At 37.6% G+C, this 27,311-nt stretch overlaps 4 protein-coding genes across 5 annotated transcripts; 3 read left to right on the forward strand and 1 right to left on the reverse strand.

Annotated features, from left to right (window-relative positions):
- Positions 1–1,929: 1,929 nt before the first annotated feature.
- LOC113664481 (GDP-fucose transporter 1) lies at positions 1,930–6,504 on the reverse strand. Its single transcript, XM_027180075.2, has 5 exons — positions 6,357–6,504; positions 6,074–6,134; positions 5,721–5,861; positions 4,592–4,708; positions 1,930–4,049 (listed from the first exon to the last, which is right to left on the reverse strand). Exons 1-5 carry the CDS (start codon positions 6,458–6,460, stop codon positions 3,396–3,398), a joined length of 1,077 nt encoding a protein of 358 aa, XP_027035876.2. The 5' UTR covers positions 6,461–6,504; the 3' UTR covers positions 1,930–3,395.
- Positions 6,505–6,541: 37 nt separating this feature from the next.
- LOC113664478 (cytoplasmic tRNA 2-thiolation protein 2-A) lies at positions 6,542–8,440 on the forward strand. The gene has a single exon (XM_027180072.2). It carries the CDS (start codon positions 6,653–6,655, stop codon positions 8,000–8,002), a length of 1,350 nt encoding a protein of 449 aa, XP_027035873.2. The 5' UTR covers positions 6,542–6,652; the 3' UTR covers positions 8,003–8,440.
- A 1,184-nt stretch (positions 8,441–9,624) lies between these two features.
- LOC113664498 (dolichol-phosphate mannosyltransferase subunit 3-like) lies at positions 9,625–11,031 on the forward strand. The gene is made up of 4 exons (XM_027180104.2): positions 9,625–9,794; positions 9,915–9,944; positions 10,066–10,143; positions 10,477–11,031. Exons 1-4 carry the CDS (start codon positions 9,675–9,677, stop codon positions 10,528–10,530), a joined length of 282 nt encoding a protein of 93 aa, XP_027035905.2. The 5' UTR covers positions 9,625–9,674; the 3' UTR covers positions 10,531–11,031.
- A 910-nt stretch (positions 11,032–11,941) lies between these two features.
- On the forward strand, positions 11,942–26,998 carry LOC113664508 (NCK-interacting protein with SH3 domain). 2 transcript variants are annotated; one of them, XM_089207203.1, is made up of 13 exons: positions 11,943–12,263; positions 13,095–13,213; positions 14,593–14,783; positions 15,181–15,304; positions 15,545–15,668; positions 16,537–16,710; positions 17,905–17,991; positions 19,390–19,528; positions 20,974–21,054; positions 21,564–21,683; positions 23,037–23,129; positions 24,978–25,150; positions 26,346–26,998. In XM_089207203.1, exons 1-13 carry the CDS (start codon positions 12,087–12,089, stop codon positions 26,529–26,531), a joined length of 1,788 nt encoding a protein of 595 aa, XP_089063329.1. In that variant the 5' UTR covers positions 11,943–12,086; the 3' UTR covers positions 26,532–26,998. The 2 variants fall into 2 exon arrangements, with proteins under 2 accessions (XP_089063330.1, XP_089063329.1); XM_089207204.1 differs by lacking the exon at positions 24,978–25,150 and having other exon boundaries at positions 11,942–12,263.
- The last annotated feature ends 313 nt before the right edge of the window (positions 26,999–27,311 follow it).

Genomic DNA, 27,311 nt, shown 5'->3' on the forward strand with positions numbered 1-27,311 from the left:
TATTCAAAGAAAAAACGACCACGGATTGTCTGAGTAAAGCGCAGGAAAACGCAGGCAACCAAGTCATGATTGGTTTTCGTTTTGCATCTGGTTGGTTGAGAGAGTGACGCGAGTTTTCAGGATCAACCACGTGATAAGGTGAAACCAATGCAATCTTGGATTACTCACGGCACTCACTGAAAATTGCTGAATTCCTGAGTACTTTGTAAACATCTGAAAATCCCCTTGAAAACGCACGTTTTACGCTAATTCACAGAGCTGGTTTGTTCAGCTTGTTACAAGTTCATTTTTACGACTTTCTCGTTGCCTCTTTTTTGCAACTTTCCCATGGTTTACGTTCAGATATAGCTCCAAAGCACGGGTGAGCAATTACTGTGAATTTTCCGTATACCCCACATGTAGAGACGCATCTGTGATGTTAGCTAAGGGTTGGGGAAAAGTGTAGTGGTTACGATTGACTTAAATACACGCAAGTGACCTGACCTTAGGGAGGTAAAAAGACTAGACCCGAATTAGCAAAGTTTTGCATCTGATTAGTGAATTGAGTGGAGAATGAGGAGACTTGCTTTAAGCAATTACATAACGCATCAAAGTTCAGGAGTGTTTTCCATACCGTAACGTGAATGAAATTACCTATGAAGCCGGTTTTGGCAAGCTTGTCGTTTTCAATCCCTACCAATCTTCACCATCCTCAGTCATCCTTGTTTCTCTTTGTGTCAACATTGTCTGTGAACTTCTCTTTAAGTTTTTTTGTTCTTTTTTGTTTTTTTTTTGTTTGTTTGTTTGTTTTTTTAACAAATGTTTCAGCCTAGTTCATGGAAAGAACTGCAACAGTTACCCATAAAGCTCAGAAAACCATGGAAATCGGAGGATCTTTAGAAAGTTTTTGTGATTAAGAAACAAGAAAGCTATAAAAAGTGAAAACTCAGTTTTAAACAGTTTACTACAGAGCTCAGAGAACCATGGACATCAGAGGTGTATTCGGAATTTTATTGTGTGGTTTAAAGAGGAAGCTAACGGGGTCAGAAAACTAAACTGCAAACAGTTGTGGTAATACCTTTGTGGTTTTTATGTTCTCTTGTATGTTTTGGACTTTGACCACGATTATCAGTTGAGTGAGGCTAAGAAAAAATTTTGTTGACAGGGTTTTGATCATAAAGTTAGAATGTTGTTACACCCAATCTTCATCATTTCCAATGGTAACCAAATCTCACAAGCCATGTGTCACCAACTGTCAAACATGAAGGCCTGTGGAAAGAAGTTAACATGTCACAGGTAATAGAGTCAGTTACACATGACAACAGCATGATTTTAACATCAAATTACTACAGTTTCATCATACCTCACTCAACTGAAAATTGTAGTATGTGTTTGGTCCATACACGAGAATCAAATCAAATCAAAGTGTCCACATGTTTCTTCATTTTAAAGTAAACAGATCACTGAAACAATAAGTATAGGAAATCGTATGAACGCGAGTGCATTTCGTGATTCATTGGGCACGAGTGATGTTTTGAAAGTTCTCAAAATTGCACGAGCCGTAGGCGAGTGCAATTTGAGAACTTTCAAAACATCACGAGTGACCATAAATCACGAAATGAACGAGCAGGTTCATATGATTTTTTATTTATTATATTCTCGACAAAATTACTCCATCGCGCTACTGTCAGCCATTTTTTCATAATTTGGTGTTCAAATTTGGCGCTTCCCGGTGTTTCCATGGCAACTTCTCCGTATTGCACTCTATAGCCTCTATTGCACTCTATAACCTATTTATGCATTCATCATTGACCAATCAGAAACGCGATATTTTGTTGAGTATATAATAAAATAATTTATTGATAACCTCACCCGTTATAACAAGAATAAGTTACAACATTATTTACCCCAAGCACAATATCTATCCAATAATTGATCTATGAACTGAAATTTAGTAAAAGATATTTTATTATTTCACGGGTGTTTGAGAAAAACTACACTCTTACAATTTTGAAGCAATTATTGATGACCCATCATAGAGTTTATAAGATTATAAACTTGTGTGGATCATGTCAGGAAGCTGCAAAAAAAATTGGCTCAAATCTGGTGAGTGTTGACTACTTTTTAGCATATTTACTAATGTGATTAAATAAGATTTATGCCTTCCAATTAGTTGACAATTACATAAAAAATTCTTCTCATTATCCTATGCAAGGTGACTGTAAATACATATCAGGAAGACTGTATAAAGTTTCAAGATGGTTGTATCATGATTTACAATGGTATCTAAGTGCCTTTTTTAATAATTTTTTATTGTTATAGTATTGTAATGTGCTTTTTGAGCACTGGAATTAAGACTTTGTGAAGTTCCTGGTGTGAATAATACAAGGTTAGGAGACATCAGGGACAAAATTTTACTGAGAAATAAAGCCATCTTTACTTTCTATTACCATGAAAATTTAAGAAACCAAGAATTCAAGAAATCAGGATTATTTTGAGTGTTTTCATGATTGTTCAAAGAAATGGCAGAAATATGATACAGTATTCTTCTGTCACCAAGTTATTCCTTTAACTCCAAAAACTGATTAACTTGTAACTTCTCCCTATAATAAATTATATCCACACACATTCCAGCAGATGTAGGTAATAAGAATAATCAAACTCATCAGATAGAAGTTGTTATCCTGATTTAACACCACATTCTCATAACTCATTTACAAGGAAATTTGTAGTAGCTGAGGGGAAAATTAAAAATCAGATCTTGGGAGTTAATGGGTAAAGAAACCAAGAATTCAAGATATCGTGTTAAACAGATTTTTTTCATGTCTGTTACAATATGGCAGAATAATAATATGCAGTATTCTTCTGTGGCAAGATTAACTGGCCTAAGTCATCTCCAACTTAAAACCATTAATTATCTCTGAATATACAATAGAGGCATTGAAGAGGTTTATCCTACATAAATATTTAAAACAACAAAATTTTCACCTTTGAATGTTGAACAAAAAGTTAATATATACAATAACCCTTCAACTCCCAGTTCTTAGTGATTAACATGTAACTGCTCCCTGTAATATTCATACATTATTCAGCAAACAGGTAATGAGAATATTCAAACTTACCAAGTTAAAGATGTCATCTTAGTCTATTACCTAATTCTTGTAGTTCATTTACAAGAATTGTGTTGTTGCTAGAGGGGAGAATTAACAATCAGATCTTGGGAGTTAAAGGGTTAACTGACCCTGGTTTTCTCTAACTTATAAATATCATTTTATCTTTGAAGTTACAACTGAGGCAAAGAGGGTTATTTAACTTTAATATTGAGAATAGCAAAATTCTCAGCATAAAACTTTCAAACTGTGTTAATAATTTGAAAGAAATATTTCTCTGGTGCAACTAAACAAGACTTAAAAAAACTAAACAACATTCCCTCCATTTTTCTGCTCTCCATGGTTTCCATTGCCTTTGTGAGTCTGCTCAACCTTGTTATGCTGTGCTTTCATTTCACTATGTTTCACAAATGTGTAAGCAGTTGAACCCCCTAAAACTAACGCATTACTAAACCACCACAAAGCTGTTTTAATCTCATGATTCACTGTCACAGAGAGAATTGTCTGAGCACAAGCCTTGGCAGTTCCACTTACATTGTGCGTCAATGGACTTGTCACTTTGATTTGAAGGCCTGTTATATATCCGATTGCGATTCCAAACAACCCACCCAATACCATCATACCCCAAAAGTATACTGACTTGAGCATGTGGAAGCCATAGATCACTTTCACTTCACCACATATCACCATAAGAGGCAGGAAAAGAAATACAGCATTAAAATTGTTATAGAGTTGTAGACGCCAGATGTTACTATCAACAACTGGGAGAACCTTTTTGGTGAAAATTGCATTTAGGGATACACAAAGGCTGGCTAACACTCCAAACAGAATTCCAAGATAGGACAGTTCTCCTGAGTTTCCTTCTTGGTCGACACCCAAAAGAAAACCACAAATAATAATGGAACAGCAGAACATGGCTTTGCAGGATGTCTTCTGGCCAAGGATAATAAAGGAACAGATCTAACCAACAAAACAAACCGAGCAAAGTTAACTAAACTAAAATGTCATCCATTATTATCATTTTTCGGGCACTGTGATGCAGTTTGTGTGCTGAAGGCAAGATTTTGACAGGCTAAAATATTTTTCAGCTCCCTTGCATGCTTGCATTATTGTTCTGACTGTTTAGTACCCAGCTTATGTTCTTGCCCAAGCCAGGTAAGGGGGAAAATGACTGCAAAAATGGCTCAAAACAAATTTGTGCCTGCAAAACATAAACTCTATTGTTTTATTGCATTCACAACTTTTTTTTCAGTTGGTATCGTTATTTTCACCATTCCAGTAAAACGAGCTAAACAAACACAAGCAGGTTTCTGTTTCATCATTTTTCAAGGTCTCATGACAAACTGCTATCAAGACTATCACATATCAAATCCCCTACAGCTTTGTATTACAATAACCCAAATAAACAGTAAGCAGAAAACTGTGGTGAAATGAAAAACCATTCCTCAAATTGCAGTTCAAAATTTAGTTGCATCTTATCATAGTGTAATCATAGCACTTACCACATTGAAAACAGTTGTAAGTGACCTTCCAACATTGTAAAATGACACTCCAAGGTACTTGAGACACAGGTTATTGAAAGTAATCATTCCCACAAAAACAATGGACAATGGAAGAACCTGTAGAAATGTCAGAGAAGAAGAACAACATGATCATTAACTCTTTAAACCCTAAGAGTGATCAGCACCTAATTTCTCCTTAAATTACTTGACGTGTTAAACCCTGAGATTGACCAGCATCTATTTTCTTCTTACAGTAATACTGCTATATTATTCATTAAGATATGAGAATAAAGGAAATGATCGCCGACCTGAGAAGTTTTGATTGTTAGACAAATTCTCCCTGTCAGTACCAAAGGACATGTATAGGGAAGAGTATAGAGAATATCGATACTGATGTTAGGGTGTAAAGGGCTAAAAATCGAAATGAGGCAAATGGACAAAGCACAGACACTATGGCACCACCTCTAAACTGGAGACACAAAAAAAATGATAACTAAGCCATGAACCAATCAACCCTTTCACTACCATGCATGACCATGGAGTAAATTCTCCTTACAGTATCAATACAGTGTTGAGTAAACAACTGATGAGAATATATGAAGAGACACCTCAACTGGAGGCTCTCATTGGATTTTAATAAACACCAAATTCTCAACACTAACATCAAGAGAAATAAATCATAGACAGAAAAGAGAATTGCTATTGAGATCTTGGAAGGAGTATAGTATCAAACTATATACAAAGATCAAATATGCCAGAGGTCTGACATGAAAACCCCTTAGCACTGATGTAAAGACCTCCTATTATTTAATGCTCAGATTTCCAAGTACATAACAATCATACAAATTAAACTTAGAAATCCTCTAAGAGCCTTAGAGAACTTTGCTTAACATGTACATCCAAGAAACACCTATCTTTGTTGCACACATTACATTGAACAGTTTGCTCCAATAAAGATACCTGACACATAGCATGAAATATTACAGATGATACTTTAATTTCCAATAGTCACATGCAGCTGAATTCCTAATAATAGCAGGTGCACCAACATGGCACCCTTCAAAAAGTAAAGCTATATGCAAATGACACAATAGACAAGACAACTGAATTATGAAAAAACTATACACACCTCTCTTGACACCTTTAGATCAATAGTGAAAGCTGGGAACTTGTCAATCCATGGATATTTATCTCCCAAAAAACTCAGAAGGAACAAGCAAATTAAGCAAACAACACATTGAAACCAAGTGACAAACAGTGGAGCATCAAGCTGAAAAAAAAAGAGAAGCAGTGTTAGTCCCCAGAGGTGATTAACATGTAACTTCTCCCTGTAATATCCATTAATTATCCAGCAAACAGGTAATGAGAATACTCAAACTTATCTGGTGGAAGTTGTTACCTTGATCTAAAACCAAATTCTCAGAACTAATTTACAAGGAAATGCGAGGCAGATGGAAGGGAGAATTTACAGTCAGATCTTACCTTCAGGTCAGGACTGCTGAGAAGATACTTGTTCAAGAACACCATGGATATTGAGATCACCCTTGAAAAAAATTATAAAAACGCCAAAAAATATGTATAAACAACAGTACAATGAATGAAAAAATAAACAGGAAAAGCGAAACTGAAAATTTTCCCGGGTTTTAACGTGGCAGTTTTAGTTATGCTCATGAAATTCAAATCAGACAGAATTAATTGTAACTTATCAGAATAACTTGAAAGAAATAATTCCTAAAGTATGTCTTGATTTTGACGTAAATCTTACCAATATAATGTTACAACAGTAGCAATCCGCATAGATTTCACAAAAACTGAGTCAGACATTTTCAGAGGTTTTGAATTTCGCCGCAAGTGGTGAGTAGATTTCATAAATAAAGACACGACTTCATTCAGCGTGGAGTATCTATTCTGGGGAGTAAACTCGCACAGCGGAATACCGTACTGAACATGCGCGCATCTTTGAGTAATCAACATGGCTGACTAAGACCAAATTAAGTTCCTCAAGGCTGATTTTCGTAAAAATTTGTACATTTTTGTCTCGCAAAGATCTTTCTAAACAAAATGTGCAGTGTTCAAGAAGAAGATTTAGAGAATGTCCCATCTCACCTACAGGGAAAGCAATCTAAAGAAGAATTTGGCGGTAGAAGAACGTGCATGAAGTGCGCTTCAAGCCTTGCATTCGTGGTTGTTCGCCTCAACGATCCTTTGTGCAAGTCCTGTTTTCTGGCGTATTTTACGCACAAATTCCGTGCAACAATCGGAAAAGCGCGTGTGATACGGGCAGGAGAAAGGATTTTATTGGCATTTTCTGGAGGTCTGTCTTCGTCTGCAATGTTGCATTTAGTTTGTGAAGGTTTGAGTGGTGCGGCTCACAAAAAACTCCGATTCGAACCAGGGATCACTTTCATCGATGAAGGAGAAGTGCTGAAGCAAAGTGAAGAGGAGCGTTCTAGTTATATCGAACAGATTCGAGGCATAGTTTCAAGAGCAGAGTTTCCATTTCATCTGGTGAAGTTGGAGGACATTTTCTCCCGATCTGCACAAGATGATGCCAGTTGTTGCAAGAAGTCTGAAACGTCAGAAAAAGGTGAAAAATTAAAAAGCCTGTTTGACGCAATGCCATCAGTGACAGAAAAAGAAGACTTGCTGAAGATACTCCGTAACCAACTGTTGCTTACAGTGGCCAGGAAAGAAGGATATTCAAAAGTAATGGTTGCAGACTGTGCCTCCAGATTGTCAGTGAGACTACTATCCAATGTATCTCAAGGGAGGGGTGGAGATTTGCCATTTGACACTGGCTTTAGTGATGATCGTCATGACGATGTCATATTTGTCAGACCAATGCGAGAATTTGTGACTAAGGAGATAGCTCTGTATAATTTCTTTAACAATGTCCAAGCTGTAGTTATACCAACACTGTCCACCATGAGCCATTCACACATCAGCATTGATCGTTTAACAGAAGAGTTTGTTAGTGGTCTTCAAGCTGATCTTCCTTTTACTGTTAGCACAATTTTTAGAACTGGTGATAAGCTATCTGTGAAGGAATCCCCTGATGATGTCGCTTCTTGTGCTCTTTGTGGCATTCCACTCAATGTGGATCCAACTCTGCTTTCCACCCTAACTGATGGTCTGAGTGCAGTGGAGCTCAATGTAGACAACAAAACTACTCCTAAGTCTGTGACTGAATCTTGTGGAAGCTGTGAAAGTGGATGTTCAAATTCTTTAGCTGAACAGCCACTAACCAGAGACAATATTCATGAAGCTTTATGTTATGGTTGCCGATTAACATTTAAAAATGTCAAGTTTAATCCGAGTGATTTTCCCTCATTTGTTATGGATGCTGCTAAGAAATCTCATCACAGAGCCCAGATGAAAGAACAGATCAAAGACTTTTTGTTGCATGATTGAATATACTTTACCTATCAGTGACAATCAGTTACTTCACAGGTATATTTTTTGTGCCAATATATAACAATTTTGGGGAGACCTCTGCTCGACGAATTATTTTTTAAGTCTACTATCTCTGAGTGTGAGACAAGCATAAAAGTTTGTGTTTAGACTACAAGCAGTCCTCCCTTTCAGTAAAGTCTGACATAAGTAAGAAAAAATCAGCCCAAAAAAACAGGTTTATGTTAGCACCCCACGCAGGATTCGTGGGGTAAGGCCCACATAAGGTGTAGTTCCTTGCTGCATGCTAACATCAATTTTTTTTTTTTCACTGATTTTTTTTTTTTTCATTTTTAACTCTTTAACTCCCATGAGTGCCCAAGACAGAATTTCTCCTTACAATATCAATACAATATCAACTAGATAAGTGATGAGAATAAAGACAAATATAAATTTGGGGATAAGTAGTTGATCCAATACTAAATTCTCTGAACTAATATTATAAGAATTGTATGGTTGACAGTAAGAAGAATTATAAATTTGACCTGGGAGGGAAAGGGTTAACTCATGGGATTAAATTTCCCAATAGGAGGGACTGCCAATTGTCCGTCTGTGTACAATTTGAATGTTGTTTTGATGGGTTTTATTGAATAGGAAGTATCCCATGGCATCCCATGGAATGATGTGCTTTACAGATATCCCAAAGTAAAAACGCATTTATTGTTTTTGATTGAAGCAGGGTGATTGTAGGGAGATCTTTGAATTTTCAAGTCATTGAATTATGAAAAAGAAAAATCATTATCTCCAGACTCTTGTTTGTTGATCTTCATCTTCCTGAAAAAAAATGGAGATAACACTTGGCATGAGCAAAGGGATAAGCAAAGTATAACCACCAAAATCACTGGATTGCGCATGAAGTATCGAGCAGATATCTGATGGACACAAGCCAATCACAGCTGAGCATGTAGTATTCCATTGTTTGACCCTGATCTTTGAGATGCATTTAGTGGATTTTGCAATTTGAAACGACCATGGGGAAAAAAAAATATATATATATATATATGTATATATAAATATAAAATTAAAAAAAAGGTACGCAATGCGTACATCTGTCTACAGATAACACCAGGCACTATCAACGGATGGGCAAACGATAACCACCAAACACACACACGCAAATTAATCACAGCTGAGCATGTTATACTCAATCGTTTGACCATACTTTTTGAGATCCAGTTGGTGGATTTTGCAATTTGTAACCCTCTCTGAAAAATCAACTACAAGGGTCACAGGCATCCCATGCAATGATGTGCTTTACAGATATTCTAAAGTAAAAACGCATTTATCGTTTTTGATTGAAGCAGGGTGATTGTAGGGAGATCTTTGATATAATTTTTACACAAATCACATTTTAAGGTTTGTAATCATTCTTCAGTGTTGCTCCGCAAAGTAAGGAATTAAACACCTCTCTTTTGGAAAGAAATGAACGGATTTTGCAGAATAAGACATGCATATCTAAAACCAAAACAATTGCCAGACAGTCAATCAATTTTCTTTTTTGACGAAAAGTGACAGACTTATTGAGAAAGAAGGAGAAAACTGGAAGCTTACACAACAATTATGTAGTCCATGGCTAAGACCACTGACCACTACTTACTGTCTGCTTGAAGAGTAACTTGTGGCATCCGAAAACATGACGAAATTGACAGAATGGATCATTTTTGCTGGAGTAGCTCTTTCGCTCTGGATTACCCCATTAACAGATATCCTACCTCTTAAAGTATCCTACAAAGCCAAGGAAGTAATATGGCCGGTAATCACGGGAACATTTTACGAAAGAGTATCGGGTTTTCACTCGATGAAGCAAGACCTTTGAATTGTGGCTAACAGCGAACATATTTTTCTCATATTTGCTTTTGTTTATCCTTTGCAGATGCCAATTTATGCTCTAATTGTATTTGGGGTGAGTTAATATGTTATGCGCTTCTTACCGAGTTTATATTTGTCCGTAGGTTATGTTAGAATTATATATATATTTTTCCTGTTACAGTTTTATTGATTTGAGTTCTTGTTTTTCCCTTCAGTGTTATTCTTTGGCAACTATTGGATATCGAGTAGCAACTTTCAATGATTGTGTAGAAGCCTCTGAATCTTTAAAACAGGTAAGGAGCTCGAATTGTACTATTTTCCAAGTTTCTGCCCTATTTGCAAGGTTCTGGTTTTGAATTTTTACCAAGTTGCTTTTGTAACCAAGGAGACTTGTTACTTCAACATTATATGGTGAAAATGTGCATTGTTGACCTTATACAAAGTCGGCATGGCTAGACATTCGCCATTTAGACATTAGAAGCTTTTTTAAAAAAGGATATATCTTTATATGTTGGAGAAAAGGATTTATTCCAAAAATTTGTCAAATGTAATCTCAAGTTTGGTTCTGGGTTTTTCATTACAGACTTCAAACTTGGTTACAATCCCATTGCTTTAACTTTTTACAGGAGATAAATGATGCAAGACAGGACTTGTCAAAAAGAGGATTCAAGTTTGACTGAAGATATCAGCAGAAAGAAATAAAAAATTCCTACATTTAGCTAGAAATTTATTAGGATTTCAACTTCTGGAAACTTTAACCATATGAAACATGTTAAATAACTTTCCCTTGTTGACCCTTTATATTCTTGCATCAATATGGATTTACTCCATACTACCTCCTACACATTTCCTATGTTACTGACAAGGAGAATTTGTGCAACAATCAACAGCTTCTTTTGTTGGTGATCATTTCTGTTATTCTCATGACTGTAATGCTTGATTCAGGTGTGATATTGTGAGGAGAAATTAGATGCTAGTCTCTCTGTGGGGCCAAAGAGCTACTGTGCTCATATTCATTTGGTAACTGTGCCTCAGTCCAGTTAGAAAGAAAAATCAGTCTAAAAACTGTTTATCTTGTAAATTATATCATTGATGACTATAGGAATGTGGAAAATAAATTCTTAATGTTTTGGATATGTCATGATCTCTCTCTGTATAATTATGGCTGTGTCCTTGCTTTAGCTATGCTGTTATCCCTCAACTATTGTAGTCAAGACAGAGGAAAAAAGCTATTCACTGGTTCCTTACTGCCATCTGGTTAATTCAGGTTGTAGGGTGCCAGATTGCTGTGCTAGAGATCGAGGGTTTGTGTCCTTGACCAGATCAACACTCGGAGTCTTAAAATAACTGAGGACAGTGTGCTGCATTTGTGAAACTTGGAAAACCTCAAAACAATTTCAATTGTTTTTAGGACATTATAACAAATTTTAAAACTATGCATCAACACTCAGAGTCTTAATATAACTGAGGACAATGTGCTGTGTTTGTTATGATCATGGAAAATAGTTAGACATTCTAGTCTTCTTGGATAAGGACCATAACCTGTAGGCCCTGACTCCTGCATTTTCTATGTACTGGTCAGTAGGGAATGTCAAAGAATCCATGCACATCCTGCATGGAGCAGGGAGTGTAGTTCTTGGTGTTGTGATCTGGCCTTGTTTTCAAGATTCCAAAACTTGGGGGTACTTGCAAAATTTCATTTTAAAAAATTGTTAACTGACCAAAGTTCCCTACAAAGTGATGTAAAGTACATTTGAGGATATTAATATTGAGAATACCTTATATAAATGCTTCATTAATATTATCATCATTCCTTCATCCTGCGGAAGTTTTCTCACTGTGAAACTTGGAAAACCTCAAAACAATTTCAATTGTTTTTAGGACATTATAACAAATCTTAAAACTACAGTTTGTTTGCTAATGGCTGGTTTACTTCTTTCATTACGATCGGTAATTTTAACTTTAAATGAAAAGTTATTGTCAATCACTTTTGAGCTACCCAATCAGAGCGTGCGAGAAGCATTATTCATTTGTGTGGTGTCTGCTAAGTCGCAATAATAACTCACCTACCCCACCCATGAGAACTTTTTGTCCCATTCGCTCACGCAATTATATAGGTAACGTGACTTTTCGGAATATTTCAAAATGGCTGCCCTCTGCGCTATAATATTCTGCGTTACATTTCATAAGAAAATGAATTTTCGTTTTTAAATTACGCTATTTATAAGATTATGTCATGTACAGGTCTATATATCATTTGGCAAGCAAAGATAAGGGGGTTCTCCCCGTCCATGCTGGGGATGTATTTGAATTTATTGAACAACATGATGAGAACTGGTGGCGGATGCGCGCACGAGATAGTTCAGTCGGACTCGTTCCTGCCTGTTACCTGGAACCTGTCGATTATGAAACGGTGAGGGAAATAGTCAGAGTTTATTTAAGAAGTCGCATGCATTTAAAGGGTGCTTATTAAGTATCGTAGCTTGTTGAATTTTCCGGCCTCTTTGCAGAATTGATTTACCGGCGAAATGTTGATGGGCTGTAGAGCTAATTTTTGTCTAGGCGAAGTAAATATTTTTCTCGTACTTTACAATACTCTCCTACCACATAAGTTGTTAATGAAAGCCCTGCAATCAGTAAAGTACGCTAACCCACAGTGTCTATGTTTGACTCGGCATCCAAAGAGAGCATTGGCTCGCAAATTTGCATTGGTCATGAGAGAAGTCCTGAAAAACACTGTTATCAGTGATTGATGTTATTTTTAGACAACCAAAGCGTTGATGACAACAGTGGCTTGCACACAGGTTTATGAAAGGCCAGTTATCTCAATGGGATACAGTTCTTTTCAGGACTTCTCACAACTGGAAAATCAGACCAAGGTCATAGCAAAGAAAGGGGCTTAATATTTTTTCTAAGTGGAGTGAAACTGAGATAGGCACATAGTTTGAACTTTAAACTTTTATAGAAAGGCATAGTAATGTGAGATTTGGAGTTTTAAATTTTCAATGCTTGAAATACTGTTTAAAGTACACATGATACATGAATCTCTCTTAAATTCATGCATGAAACAAGATCAGGATCCCTATTTGGTACCCTCTAAATATGTTGTGGGAAAGCTGTAGAGAGTAAGGGGCTCCAGAGAAGAAACTCTGTTGGTTGTGTCATTACCTCTGTAATCAAAATCATCTTGATATGGCCTTGAAGACTACACAATTAGCACACTTACTTTGTCTGCTGTCTTAAGGCTGACACAGGTGAAAGACAAGCAGTGTTAGAGTCAGTAGACAGAGCTATAGAAGCCATCCACACACAAGTGGCAGCTTCTGGTGGTTTTTATACTCATAGGCAAAGAGCTAATTTAAGGTGAGAATTGATAATACTATCAGGGATTTTGAGATGTCATTGGTGACTCAGTAATACAACAGTTAATGTACTGGACTCTTTGTGGAGAGGTCCATATTTAAGACCTGTTGGGTTGTTGCATTATGTTCTCGGCCAAGAGATACTTTACTGTCGCTTTCCTCTCACCACCCATGGCCCAGTTGTTGGAAGGCTAATTAGTGTTAACCCAGGGTTGAATTTTAATCCAGGTTTCTCTATTTCTCTGTTCAAGAGCTTATTTGAATTGATTTTCCCTATTTTTTGTAGAGTATCCAGTAATCATATCATGGACAAAAAAAAATCAAACTGAATTTTCAGTTTAAAGCTTTCCAATCTAATAAAAGCATTTGTCATGTAGTTTTCAGACCATGAAAAAGTTGTGATGATTTTTAAATATTGTCTTTCCTAGGATGTCTAGGAATTATGCAGAATTTTAAAATGCATATGTTTATTCTTCTGCTGATTAATTTTTTTTTTCCACCACATTCTCATTGCTGTCACTGTTTTGTTTTTCTTAAATACCTAAGTAATATGACTAAGAAGGTTATTCTTACAGTACCTCTGTCCACCAAGTTGTTAACCCTGTAACTCCCAGATCAAATTTGTAATTCTCCGTACTGTCAACCATACAATTCTTATAATGTTAGTTCCAAGAATTTAATATTGGATCATCTAATTATCCCCAAATTGATATTTTTCTTTATTCTCATTACTTATTTGGTTGATATCGAATTGTTATTGTAAGGAGAAATTCTGTCTTGGTCACTCATGGGAGTCAAAGGGTTAAGGAATTATAACCCATCCATCAAATATACTGCAATTTTATCAGCTAATTTATGTCACATAGTACAAAATCACAGGATGCTTCAATACTTGCTCTCTGTTTATTTCCATCAAAAAGAAACAAAGCCAGTAAGAAAAATAAGCTCAAGACTTTCACTTTTTGTCTTTGATATTTTAGGTGAAAGAAAAACAAGCTTATTTAAATCTGTAGAGCCCAGCAATTGGGATATTGATCAGATGGGTGTTTTAGAAAGTACAAAAATTCAGCAAAATAATTTGTGCAAAATGAATAAGTAATGGTGGGTTATGAAATGCATAAACCCCTTTCTGGATTGCTGAATTGCATTTCCTGATAATGACCATGGCTGAGAAACTGTCCCCAGAATTTCACATTTGCTTTTGAAGGCTAAATATTCATTTTTCCAACAATCTCTCAGTGGCAGACACTATCAACTGACATACTAAACACCTGAAGGGGTTTATTTACTAAATAAAATGAATCTTATAGGTACATTGGCTGCACAAGATTTTGTGGGAAAAAAGTATAAACTAATTGAAACAATGTACTCCTTTTTAAGAAAATTACTTGAGCACCGAAATCGAATTAATTCAGGAGACAAGGCTGATCTACCAGCACAGCCACGACGCCCTGCTCCAGCACCTCCATCTGGCAAGGATAAGAATAAAAAGAAGAAGGAAACAACAAAGAGAAGGCCAGCTCCTGCAGCTCCAACCACTTCTGCTTCAACATGGGATACTGCAGTGAAAGGTTTGGAGGTCTATGATCAAACTATGACTTCTGCCTGTTTGTTATACATTTTTGCACAATAACCTTGGAGACTTTACCAGCTCATCAACTTGGTAAAAACACTTATCACTTACACCCTGAGATCACTATTCATGTTCTCTTTAGTGCCCTCTATACATTTGCTACATGTTGTTTAACAATCAAGAGTTTCTTTAGTTAGTAATCATTTCTGTTATTCTTGTGGCCGCAATGTTTGTTGTAAGGAGAGTTTCAATGCTAGTGACCTTTAGGGGTCAAAAGGTTAATGGGAGTATTCCTATTGCATGTTGGAGATAATGAATATGTTATGCACATGCTTGTGATTAAAAATTTACTTAGATTTTGTGTTCAAATTTTTTTGTGTGTCATGTTCTTTTAGACCAAGTGCCTGCAAAAGCAAGGGAATCTACTCCACCTCCAGCTATCCCTGAAAGACCTGATCTTGAGTCTGTCACAATACGACCTGGAATTGCTGCAGAGCTGTTAGAACTCCTTAGAATGAAGTAAGAAAATAAATGAAGGTTTAACTTCTGTTTCAAGGGTCAATAACACAAAACTGATCAATCCAGTTAGAGAAAACAAGAAGTAAATAGTTTCTGAAGTCTTTGTTATCTCTGCTTGCTTGAGTCCTAAGCAGTGGTTGATACCATTGGGTGTGGTTGGTAAGATTGCTGCTCTTCCATGGTGTGATTAGTCAATTAAAATGTTTAATGGGATTGAATTTATCTAATCACTGTTTGCAGCACTGGGTTGAGTTATGACAAGTCTTCTGTGGCTGTCCATACAGTCTTATCACACATTCATTACTCTGTACCATCAACTTCAAATGTTATGGCACAACTGATTCAAGATCTTGAACATCAGAAGGTCAGTAAATGAAACTTTGTGGCCCAGGCTGGTTACAAAGTTATGCTTAGTTGAGACACTAAATGGTACTTAAATGTGAAGAAGCACCATAATGGCATTATTCACTGCAATGTGAACGTGAATTCCAAGGATGATCCTAGAAATGTGTGGATGACAGCGAAAGAAACTGTGGTGTTTCATTGGTAGTAGAGTATAACAGGGTAATTTAGTATGATTAACTGAGTTGATAATGTCAATTAGCCGCTGTAAAGAGTATCAAAGCTGACATTTTGAGCTCTGACAAAGGCCCAATGCTTGAAATGTCAGCTTTGAAACTCTTTACAGTGGACAATTTACGTCATCAACTCAGTTGATAATACTAAATTATCCTAATAGATATTTGAGCCTATACAGTAAGATTAGTTTAGAAACATATAGTGAGCTCATCCCTTGTTTCTTTAGGAAAGCAGAGTTTGCTCCTTATTTGCAGGCTGTGCTGGATTTTCCTCAGAATACAATAAACAAAAACCTTGTCTGAATTGCTCCTGCATTTTGGGATATATGGTCTCTTGTAAATACTTAATGATTTTGACTTTTACAATTGAGTGACCTTTTAAAACTATCTCTTGTTATTTGTCCATTTTACCCCTTAACTCCCATGAGTTAAGGGGTGAAATGGAAAAATTAAATTATTTCCTTTCATCTTATTGGCTTGACCACCTAATATCTTTTTTATTTACCCTTTTATGCTTAACAGTTAACCCCAATGAGATCCTCTTATTTGTGTTCAGGAAATTTCTTATATTTAACTAAAGGAAGACTTAACTTAAAAAAAACAGCATCTGCTTGAACTAAATTATAAATCCTTTTGCCTTATTGGTTTGACCAGGAGTCTCGCACTGAAGATGAGGAGGCTCTTCTTCAGTCCAATGATGGCCAGCAACTTATCACAATTCTTGATGAGCTGACAGAACACAAGGAAGACTCGCAGCAAAGAAGCTGGGCTGTTCATGATGATGAAGGGATACTTCATAAACTGCTGAAAAATCTTCACAGTATTCTGGTTGGTCAAGTTTCATTGTGTGACATAAAGTGTTATCAATCCTTCAACTCTTGAACCCTTAAACCTTTAATTCCCAGAAGTGATTAACACGAAACTTCTCCCTATAATATCTATACATTATTCAGCAAACAGGTATTGAGAATATTCAATCTTAACAGGTAGAAGCTGCTATCTTGATCTAGCACTAAGTTCTCATAACTAATTTACAAGGAAATGTGTAGCAGCTAGAGGGGAGAATTAACAATCAGATCTTGGGAGTTATAGGGTTAACAGTGACTAGCATCTTTTTTTTTCCTCACAATATTACCCCTGAATCATTACTTAATAACACAGCTAGTGTTTGAAGCATTTTTTGTTAAATTAAAAACCCAAAGAATATCTGAAACAATCTAAAAGACTGCTCAAAATGGTTCAAATTCTTTGATGAATGGTGTGTTCCACACTTTTTTGTTTCTATCCAGGACTAAAAAAAAATTTCTCAGATGATGTGATCTCTTATCAACATGTAAGGTTACCACAACAACACTACAGCTATGTGTGATTTAACTAAAAAATGAGTTTGGTAGCCCCTTTGTTTAACCCATTAAATCCCAAGAGTGGCTGCCACCGAATTTCTCCTTATGGCATCATCCCTGAATTAAATATTAAGTTCATGAGAATAAAGGAAATGATCACCATCTAAAGAAGCTCTTGATTGTTAGACAAATTCTCCCAGTCAGCACATTAGGAAATGTTTAGAGAACAGTATGGAGAATATGCATACTGATGTTAAGGTGTAGAGGGTTAATTTTTGAAATTATTATAATTATTAACAGCATACAAAATTTATTGTCTAAAAATATGTACATGCCATTCAGAGCTCTCTTAACTGGTTGACATTTTCATGCCCCATTTACATGGATAGAATAGTTTGATAATTATGAAGTAACATTACAGGTGTATTCACTTCCTACAGTAGTTACAATCGACAGAGATTTGACACCATGTTTTTCATCAGCTGGTGCTCAGTTAGCTTAGTTTAAACTCACTTGACTAAACATCAGCTCATGAAATCATGAGTAAAATGCCAAGGAGAATTTTGAAAAACAAATCAAAAACAAACATGAGAACATGGAATCATCTCTTAACTTCACTTTTCCTAAACAGGACCTGGAAAAAATGAAAAAGTCTTGTGAATCTGTATTGTTTTTGTAGCTCGATGCTGATCCAGCAGTGTGTCGAACTGTTTTCAAGCTTGATGATTATGACTATGTCAACATGCTTGTTGTTTACTTTCAAATGGTAAGTATATATTGCTGCGATGTGAAGCACATTATACAGTCTTCAATAGTTAGAAAGCCCTCAACTGCCCAAGTAGACTACAAGCAGTACCTCTTTTTCAGTATAGTCCATTGTGAATATTAAAGAGATCTTTGCAGTAATGAACACCACTCTGACAGTTCAAATATATTACTTTCATATATTCACTGTCATTTATTCACCACTTCATGGGTTTATTTGGAACCAGTTTGACCAACTCCCAATTGGCTTGTTAGCTTGGGTGGTAGAGCACTGCACTGGTATTGCAGAGGTCATAGGTTCAAATCCCGTACAGGCCTGAATTTTTTGTCAGGCCTTATTTTCACTACTGCTCAAGTAGTGTTCATTACTGGGAGGATTCATCCACAGTTCAAATATATGACTTTCATGTATTCACAGTCGTTTATCGTCCATTGTGTGAGGAAAAAAAAGTCAGTGAAAAAAGTTGATTTCAGTGCACTGCATGAAGATTTGGTAGAGCTAGAATAGAAGCAATCACCTCACTCAATTTTTTTTTACTTATGCACTGGACTTTTCCCAAAAGGAGGGATTGCAAATAGTCTACTGTCAAAGCCAGGTTTTTCATTTTTCGTTTTTGGGTTTGAGACCTATTTGGCTCATTAGGTTGTGTTCTTTGGTAAAACACTTTACTCTCACAAGGTATCTCTTCTCCCAGGAGTAGGAATGGGTACCAGTGAACTGTTATGGTAGCCTGAAAAAAGGCTGGGAGGTGCTTTAGCACACTATAGAGTCCTCTTCACCTTAGTCATAGAACAGAGGTTGGAATCTAAAGATCTGAGGTTGGATACCTCATGGAGATTTTTTTCATGCTTATGACAAAGACAGAATGTCTCCTTCTGATAATGATACAATACTAAGCAATCAAGTAATGTTTCATGTTATGACAAGACAAAAAGAATGTCTTTCTTAATCGAATGTTGTTGACCTAGAGATTAGTAATTAACTATTGCCCTGGGGGTGGGGTTGGGGGATTTTGGTTGTGTCAAAATAAAATTTACCTTATTCCCGCTCCCCCCTAGGCTCTTTAGTATTCTAATGCTCCCTTCTCATTGGCAGTCAATTTTCTATAGCAGCCTCCCCCCCCACCCACCCACCCCTTTTCAATTCTGTTAGCAACAGTTGGTTTGCCCTCCCTTACCTCTGAAAATCATGTAATTCCCTTTAAATCCTCGGACAATCCCTTTTCCCCTCAAGTGTAAAATAATGACCAGTACCTGCTCACCAAATTCTTGGCACTAGCATTATAGGGAATGTACATCTGATATTTAGGAGAATTGATTATTAGATTTTGAGTTTAAAGAGGTTGAATGTAACATGTACTTAAAAGTTCAAAGCTCATTTGTTCTCTTTTACTTCAAGGAAGAGAGACAATCACTGCGCCAACTTTTAGTTGAAATTTTTGGTTGTTTGTGTGGCTTGAAGAAGGAAATTCTCTCCCAGCTCCTGTGTTCTGTCTTGCCTTCAGAACTGGTGATGGAGATTATGAAGAGGAAAGAAGGTAAAAAAAATTCAGGGCATCACAACTTTGATTGATATCTCAAGAAAGTTCTGCACTTTTAAACTTTTTGACCCTGAGATTGGCTAGCATCTAATTTCTCAGTACAATATCACCTCCTAATCAAACAATAAGGTCATGAGAATAAAGGAAATGATCACATACTAGAGAAGCCCTCTATTATTTTAAGAAATTCTCCTTGTCAGCACCTGAATGCAGAAAGAACAGTATGGAGAATGTGCATACTGATGTTAGGGTGGAAAGGGTTGAGACTCCACCCAAAAATATTTTTACCCAGAGAATGTTTGATGTACAGAGCAAATTAGAGAAATTAAAAAAAAAGAGGACAGACACACATGTGCAGAAAGATAGGTATTGATGCATTTGCAGATTGAAAGACCTTTAGACATTGGTATACTGACAGATTAACACAGGCAGACAGACGGGCACATATATAATTTTGGTTTTATCAAATGAGTTGATAATGTTAATTGGCCACAGTAAATAATTTTAAAGCTTCCCCACCGACTTTCTATCTGTTTGTGTATCTGTCTGTCTGTCTCTATGCCTGTCTGTCTGTCTGAATAAAGGGGTAAGTTTCTAAAGAAACTGTGGTGCTGCGTCGGTGGGAGAGTATAGCAGGTAATTTAGTGTCATCGACTGAGTTGAAAACGTAAATTAGCCACCGTAAAGGGTAAAAAAGCTGACGTTTCGAGCGTTAGCCCTTCGTCAGAGCGATCGCGACGATCGCTCTGACGAAGGGCTAACGCTCGAAACGTCAGCTTTTTTACCCTTTACGGTGGCTAATTTACGTTTTCAACTCAGTTGTTAACACTAAATTACCTGTCTGTCTGTCTGTCTGTATGCCTGTCTCTCTGCCTGTTTGTCTGTCTGTCTGTCTGTATGTGTGCCTGCCTGTCTGTCTGCCTGTTTGTCTGTCTGCTTGCCTGCCTGCTGTCCGTCTGACTGACTTTCTGATCGTCTTTTTGGCTATCTGCTTACTATATATGTGCATATCTATGTATGTGCCTAAAGGGGGTAAGTTTCTAAAGAAACTGTGATTATGTGATAGTGGGGGAGTATAACAAGATAATTTTGTTTTATTAACTGAGTTGATAATGTAAATTATCATTGTAAAGTGTTTTAAAGTTGACGTTTCGAGCGTTAGCCCTTCGTCCGAGCAAAAGACTAATAGACCCCCCATTAGGCATGCGCAAGGGAAAGACCAATAGACGGACCAACTGACCGACTTACCATAAGGCAGGGAAGTAGTCAAACAAAGGATCAAACACGCGGTTCTAATACTTTGCTTCATGATATTTGAGTGGTGAGAGGAGATAAATCAAAGAATATAGAATCTAGAGTTAGACATGCCATCAACAAGCCCGCCTCACCGGTTTGCTTAAAAGAAGTCGGTAACCAACTCATTTTTGATGTGGATCTTGCAGGTACTTCAATGCAGCGTCACTGTGCAATATTAATGACAATGATTTTTTCAACTGGAGAATCTGTTCCATATACCGTTTATGGTGAGTCCTGTCCTCGCTTCCCTTATTTCATTGGTCGTGTAGTCATATCATACTGCTGAATGTAACACTGCGGTCAAACGTCGGGCATGCGCGAGGGGGTCAGCTTTGGTCGGCCGATTCGGCACGCCAATTTTCCACGCAAATTTTTAAAGGGAACATAAGGTATAACCGCTGTTACGAAAATATGCAAAACAATTAGGAAACTTCATAGATATTTGAAAAGGACAGAAAATCAGTTAAATGGACAACTCGAGCATTTTCGGAAATAAATCAAATTCAATTACAGGTGTCCTGTTAATTTACCATTCTTTTCTCAGCTTTATTAGTCCCACAGCCCAGTTTTTAGGGTGGCTCGTGAGTCGATGTTCAGCCATGTGGTAGTTTTTTTTTTATTATACTTCATCCGGGGCCGTTTATTTTCATTCATCCTTTTTACATTTTACTCGTTTGTCAGACTTTCTCTCTATTTGAGTTATGTTTAAAACAGTTTTTTTTCCTGTGATCATCAGACCAAGTAAATGATTCGTTTGTGGAGTTTTTGATTGATGCCATTGAAACATCTGAACATGAGGAAGAATTTATGGAGGCTTTTACACCTCTTATCCTGGCATTTAACCACCACTTTATAGGTAAGGAAAGGCTGACCAATGTCAGTGTATATGCAACTGCGCACCTAACTCTCCCCTTACCTAACATTAACTCTAACTTGTCATCAGTTGACTGTTGTTGGGTTACGGGAGGGGTAGGTGTGTAGTTGCTCAGATACTGACATTGGTCCGGAAAGTCCATTTTACTACAGGCACTTGCTAGTGTGCAAAGGACGTGTGGATGCAGTGTTGAACCTGAGAATTTAAAATGAGGAAACAAGAACTTATTGTAAGATCACAAGCTCGTTTACACGGTTTTCATCAAGAAATGTAGCAGTGAGAGAATGGTGTCAAATCTTCACGTCGAAATGATAATTGCTCAAGCTTCGTTAGGGACTAGTCATATATATCGCCTGGTGGGGAGGGGTGAGTGGGAGGATGTTTGGTGGGTCACATGGTTTTTAAGGGGAACAGAGGCGGAATCATTCGTCGCTGACCGAGTAAAAAGGGGGGGATATGAAAAATTAACTGCCATTGAGGGTTGAGGAGCAATCGTTAGAATACTACATAGCCTTGGGGGGGGGAGGGGGCAGGGGGGATTTATGGTGGGTCACACAGTTTTTTAAGGGGAACAGAGGGGGAATCATTCGTCGCTGACAGAGTAAAAAGGGGGGGATATAAAAAATTGAGTGGTAATGAGGGGGCATCGTTAGAATACTACATAGCCTTGGGGGGGGGAGGGGAGCAGGGGGGATTTATGGTGGGTCACACGGTTTTTTAAGTGGAACAGAGGGTGAATCATTCGTCGCTGGCAGAGTATGAAAAATTGAGTGGTAATGAGGGGCATCGTAAGAATACTACATAGCCTAGGGGGGTGGGAAGGGGAGAAAATAAGGTATATTTTATTATAAACACAACCAAATTTCTTCGATGAGTAATGACCAGGGCCTAGTTGTTCGGAGCTGAGTAGCGCTAACGCAGGGTTAAAATTTAATCCAGGTTTCTTTATCCTTTTGTTTTAAAGTCTTTCTCGGATAATTTTCTCTAGTCTTTGAAGAGCAACCAGTCATCAAATTGTAGACAAAAATAATTATACTGAATTTTCTTTTAAAGCCTTCAGATCTTAAACTACATTTCATACTAACCCTGAGTTATCTTAGCAGTGCTTTGAACAACGAGGCCCAGAAGATCCCACGGTGAAAACACGCGTGTAAAACAAACAAACAAACAAACAAAAAATCAAAACGAAACAAAACAAACTTTAAAACTGCTATGAACATTCAAATGATTTTCTACGGACTGAAAACGAACAATAGCCGACTAAGAATAACTCCTACTCTTTCAGTCAAAGTATTTTCTTTTAGTGCGAGCTAGTTGCTTTTTTCTCACCTGCAGATGTTCAGAGTAACATTGTAATGAGGGTACTAGCATCCCGCAGCGCTGCCAAGACACTGAGCGAGAAGATCGTGTTACTTCTCAACAGAGAAGGTTGGTCAGAAGTAGCAACAGAATGTATTATTAGTCTTCCTGATCTTCGGATGCATTTTTCACAGGTTGTCGAGCGTTTTGGAACGTGGGGGGAGGGGGTTGGGGGCATATTGTACACCAAGCTCTGTGTTCGAAAAGTTTCGAGTTCCCTTTCCCCTACTTTTGTTTCCTTGGACAGATTTTCATAAATGTTTTAATTTCTTCCCGTATAGTTTCCGTGATAGCAATTATTTCCTATGTTTTCCTTTGAAATTTTGCGAGAAAAATATGTCATACAAGCACGGCCGAGTAAAATTGATTCCCTTGTGCATGTCCGACGTTTGGCCGCTGTGTTGCATATACCCTACTCATATTTTCCAAAATGTTTTTTGCGAAGTTCGTCGGCACAAGGAAACGTCGTTACAATCTGAATTGTGTCCAGTGTCCGCAATCGATATGTAACCATGCATACGTGAGGTAGAAGTTCGGAAAAAAAGTCGTTCAAAATGTTCTTTCTCCTAGTGCGATCATGGCGAAAGGATAAGTGAAAACATTTCGAGAATTATGTTACCCCGAGCCAACTTTTTGCGGCGTTAGTCATACCTTCTGCATCGAAAATGTTTTTTGCGTAGTTCGTTGGCACAAGGAAACGTCTTTACAATCTGAATTGTGTCCAGTGTCCGCAATCGATATGTAACCATGCATACGTGAGGTAGAAGTTCGGAAAAAAAGTCGAATCTACCTACGCTAGATAGTCTTTTAGTACCTGTTCATACTTCACTTCGCTCTGACGAAGGGCCAACGCTCGAAACGTCAGCTTTGAAAATCTTAACGGTAACCAATTTACGTTATCAACTCAGCTGATAAGACCAAATTACATTGTTTATCTCCAGGGGGTTTGTCTACTGAGAAAGCGATGAAAAGAAGCGCTAAATCCATTTTATGGCTGCTCAATTTCAGTCACTAAATGCACACCTGTTACCACAATACTTTTTTCGTTAAGTGATACATGTGACGATGGAGTTCGACCGACACTTTCCTGAAAACAGCAATCTTATCCGTATTGGTTTGGGCTTATCCCCGTAAAATGAAAACAAGCGGTAGGAATGATGATTTTAGATATATGAAAATTCATATATTTGCACTGCGGTGGGGCGATGAAATTAAGAGATCCTCGCAGCTAAGAACACTACTGAAACGAGTAGTTGTAAATAGGACCTGTTAGTTAGTTAGGATGTTTATTTGGACCCAATTCATTGACCAGCTCCCAGTTGGCTTGTTAGCTCAATTGGTAGAGCGCTGCACCGGTATCGCAGAGGTCATGGGATTCAAATCCCGTACGGGCCTGAATTTTTTTCAGGTCCTATTTACAACTACTCGTTTCAGTAGTGTTCTTAGCTGCGAAGCGGTGGGAATTTTAAAAATGTCCCATTTTGTTTCGACAGTGTTACTATGGAAATATTATTGTTCCCATTCCCTTGCACGCGTAACTTTCTCGTGTGTTACAAGCGTGCGTACTCATTTTGCTGCTGTGTCGCGCCAGCGTGTTTTCCCGATGCTGTGTTAAATAAAAGACGCGAACTATTTACAGAAGCATTTCACAGCTTATCTAAGCTGTGTTCGTATAAATAGCCCAATTTGCGTTAGGTAGTCTTCGGCTTGCCTAAGGTGCGGATTATTTTCCTCCTATAAACGGCCCAAATCACACGGTGAAAGCTGAGTGTCTTAAACTGCCAAGACCACCACTCGATGACCCAACCAAGGCTATACTATGGACTACTCCAATCTACCGAGACCAACGCCTTAATTGCTACTTATTTCATCTCCAACGTAAAAACGACAATGATTCTTGTTATTCTTGTTTTACAGAGGATCCCACTGCCTTGTTTCAGTATCCTCGTAGTTCTCCTGACGCAGTGCTCAAGTTTGTTACGGACATCTTTTCATCTCGCGACACTTCAGAGTTTTTTTACGCTTTAGACATGAAAGTCCTGATAGAGATTGTCCTACGACAGATGGCGGATCTTTCTCCTGGGGCAGGGGTCGGTTTATATCTATCAGCTTTATATCTATCCTTTTATATCTTTATATCTATCCTTCTAATAATCCATCAAATAATTTTGCTCGCGCAAGATTGCTCCAAACTTATCACGTGGCCGAATATTCCCTAGTTAAAACTGGGGAATATCCGGTTATAAACCCCAGTGATTTACTTCCAAAACGGTTAAAGTCTTTGTTTAGAATTTAATTTAAGATGAGAGTGTCCAGCTGTTTTTATAGAAAAGGGAAATGTTTGCTCGTTCAAAACTTCTTGTTAGAGAATACTAAATAGTAAACATCCCACACAGCAAAGAGTAAGCTGTTCGTAGACATTTCTTCCTGCTTGTTGCAAAATTTTTGAAGGATACTAAACCCAGAAGCCTCTATTTGGCACGAAAATATGCTCGGATGTTTGTCCATAGACATTATCTGTTTCTCGTCCCTCACAGTTTTTCGCGAGCTTTGCAAACTGAAAAGTGGTCACATATTCATGCCAATTTCCGCGCGAAACGTTGTCTCGTATTTTCCCTTACTCGAGACAAGTAATAAACTTCTCTCCGAGACTGGCTTGAACTTCAAATTCATCAGTTAAAACACAATGAAAGGAATTACACGCGCGCTTTGCTTTGCTCCGTGATTGGTCTAGATAGCTCGTGCCATTGTTTCGGCCAATCAGATAATAAGCCACAACCAATGGCGAATTGGTCACCCGCGTTTTCCCGCGCTTCAGCAGTTTGTATATTTTTGCTTTGTGCTCTCATTGGCTCCTTGAGATATTTGTCCTCTGGTTGGCCCTTTGATTTCTTTTGTTTTTGGTTTGCATAGGCATAAATTTCACCTTTTTTATTGTATTTTTGGCAATCCCACCATGTTAAAAGACCTTAAATAGTAGAGAATTTGGTTTTATCAACTGAGTTAATAACGTGAGTTGGCCATAGTAGTGAGTTTCTTAAACTGACTTATCAAGTGTTAGCCCTTCGTCAGAGCGAAAGACGAAGGGCTGACGCTAGAGACGTGAGTTTTATAAACTCTGTACATTCTCCAATTTACCCTCTCAACACATTTAATAAAGCTAAGTTGTCTTGTCACACCTTTACCGACGCACAGTTTCTTTAAAACCCCGCTCCTTTCATTCATTTGTCTTAGAAAGTAGACCTGAGTATCGCAACTGAGACGATTTTATTTTTTTTCCTACAGATGAGAACGGAATACATATCATTACTACATCAAATCCTGTTGAATTCTAACTACAGTGAATACAAACATCAGGCTAGTGAACTCCTCACTTGTCTGAAGAGAATCAGCAAGGAAGATGGAAAAGAAAGCGAACAAGACAGACTCATCGCACAAGAAATACTCAAAGACTCGTCAAAATATTTTTAATTTTCAGTTGAGGGTCGGGAGTAATACGGTATCGCTCGCATTTTGTTTAATCTTCGCTCTATGATTGGTCCACACAACTCACGTCACCCTCTCGACCAATCAGATGCAAGAGTGAGGTTAATTTCGTTTTTACTTCCCACATTTTCCCGCGCAAGCCTTAACTTTGAGTTCTGAGTGGTTCCTTGAAATATCTGTCTTTGCTCTTATTGATCTTTAAGAACATTTTGGTTGTGGCTTTACGATTACTTACCGAGGTGTCCTTGAAATGAAATTAAACCCTTAAGCTTATTCCAAATAATTTGTGTATATTATGCCGCATTGTTTCAAATTATAAGTAAAAGCCCGCGAACAGAGGACTCTGTAGAGAGACTTGCTCCTTCTACAAACAGATGTTTTAAACTTATTGAAAATATTTTGAAGAGAGGCTACCACTTTTAAAAAGAAATACAGCTTTAGAAATAACAACACATCCGTTTGACTTTGGTTTACGCTTTTTTCAAGGACCGGTTATTGTTTATCACCGGGGAAGGGAGGGGGGAGTGGTCGGAGTATTTTGGTTGTGTCAATGAAATTAGACCGATCTCCCTTACGGCTCTGTAGTATTATGATCCTCAACCCACCCACCAGTCAGCAGCACCAGTCAGCAGGTATGACCTGGTCCAAGAGTTCTTCCTCACTCACAGCTTGTACTAGGGGTATTGTCATGAACTACAGAGTAACACATGAAGAGGCAGCTTCCAACAAAGAGTTCTAAAACTTCTCTTGGAATGATTGGGGAAG

This window comes from Pocillopora damicornis, chromosome 5, assembly GCF_964200805.1.
Source record: "Pocillopora damicornis chromosome 5, jaPocDami1.2, whole genome shotgun sequence".
Lineage (NCBI taxonomy): Eukaryota > Metazoa > Cnidaria > Anthozoa > Scleractinia > Pocilloporidae > Pocillopora > Pocillopora damicornis.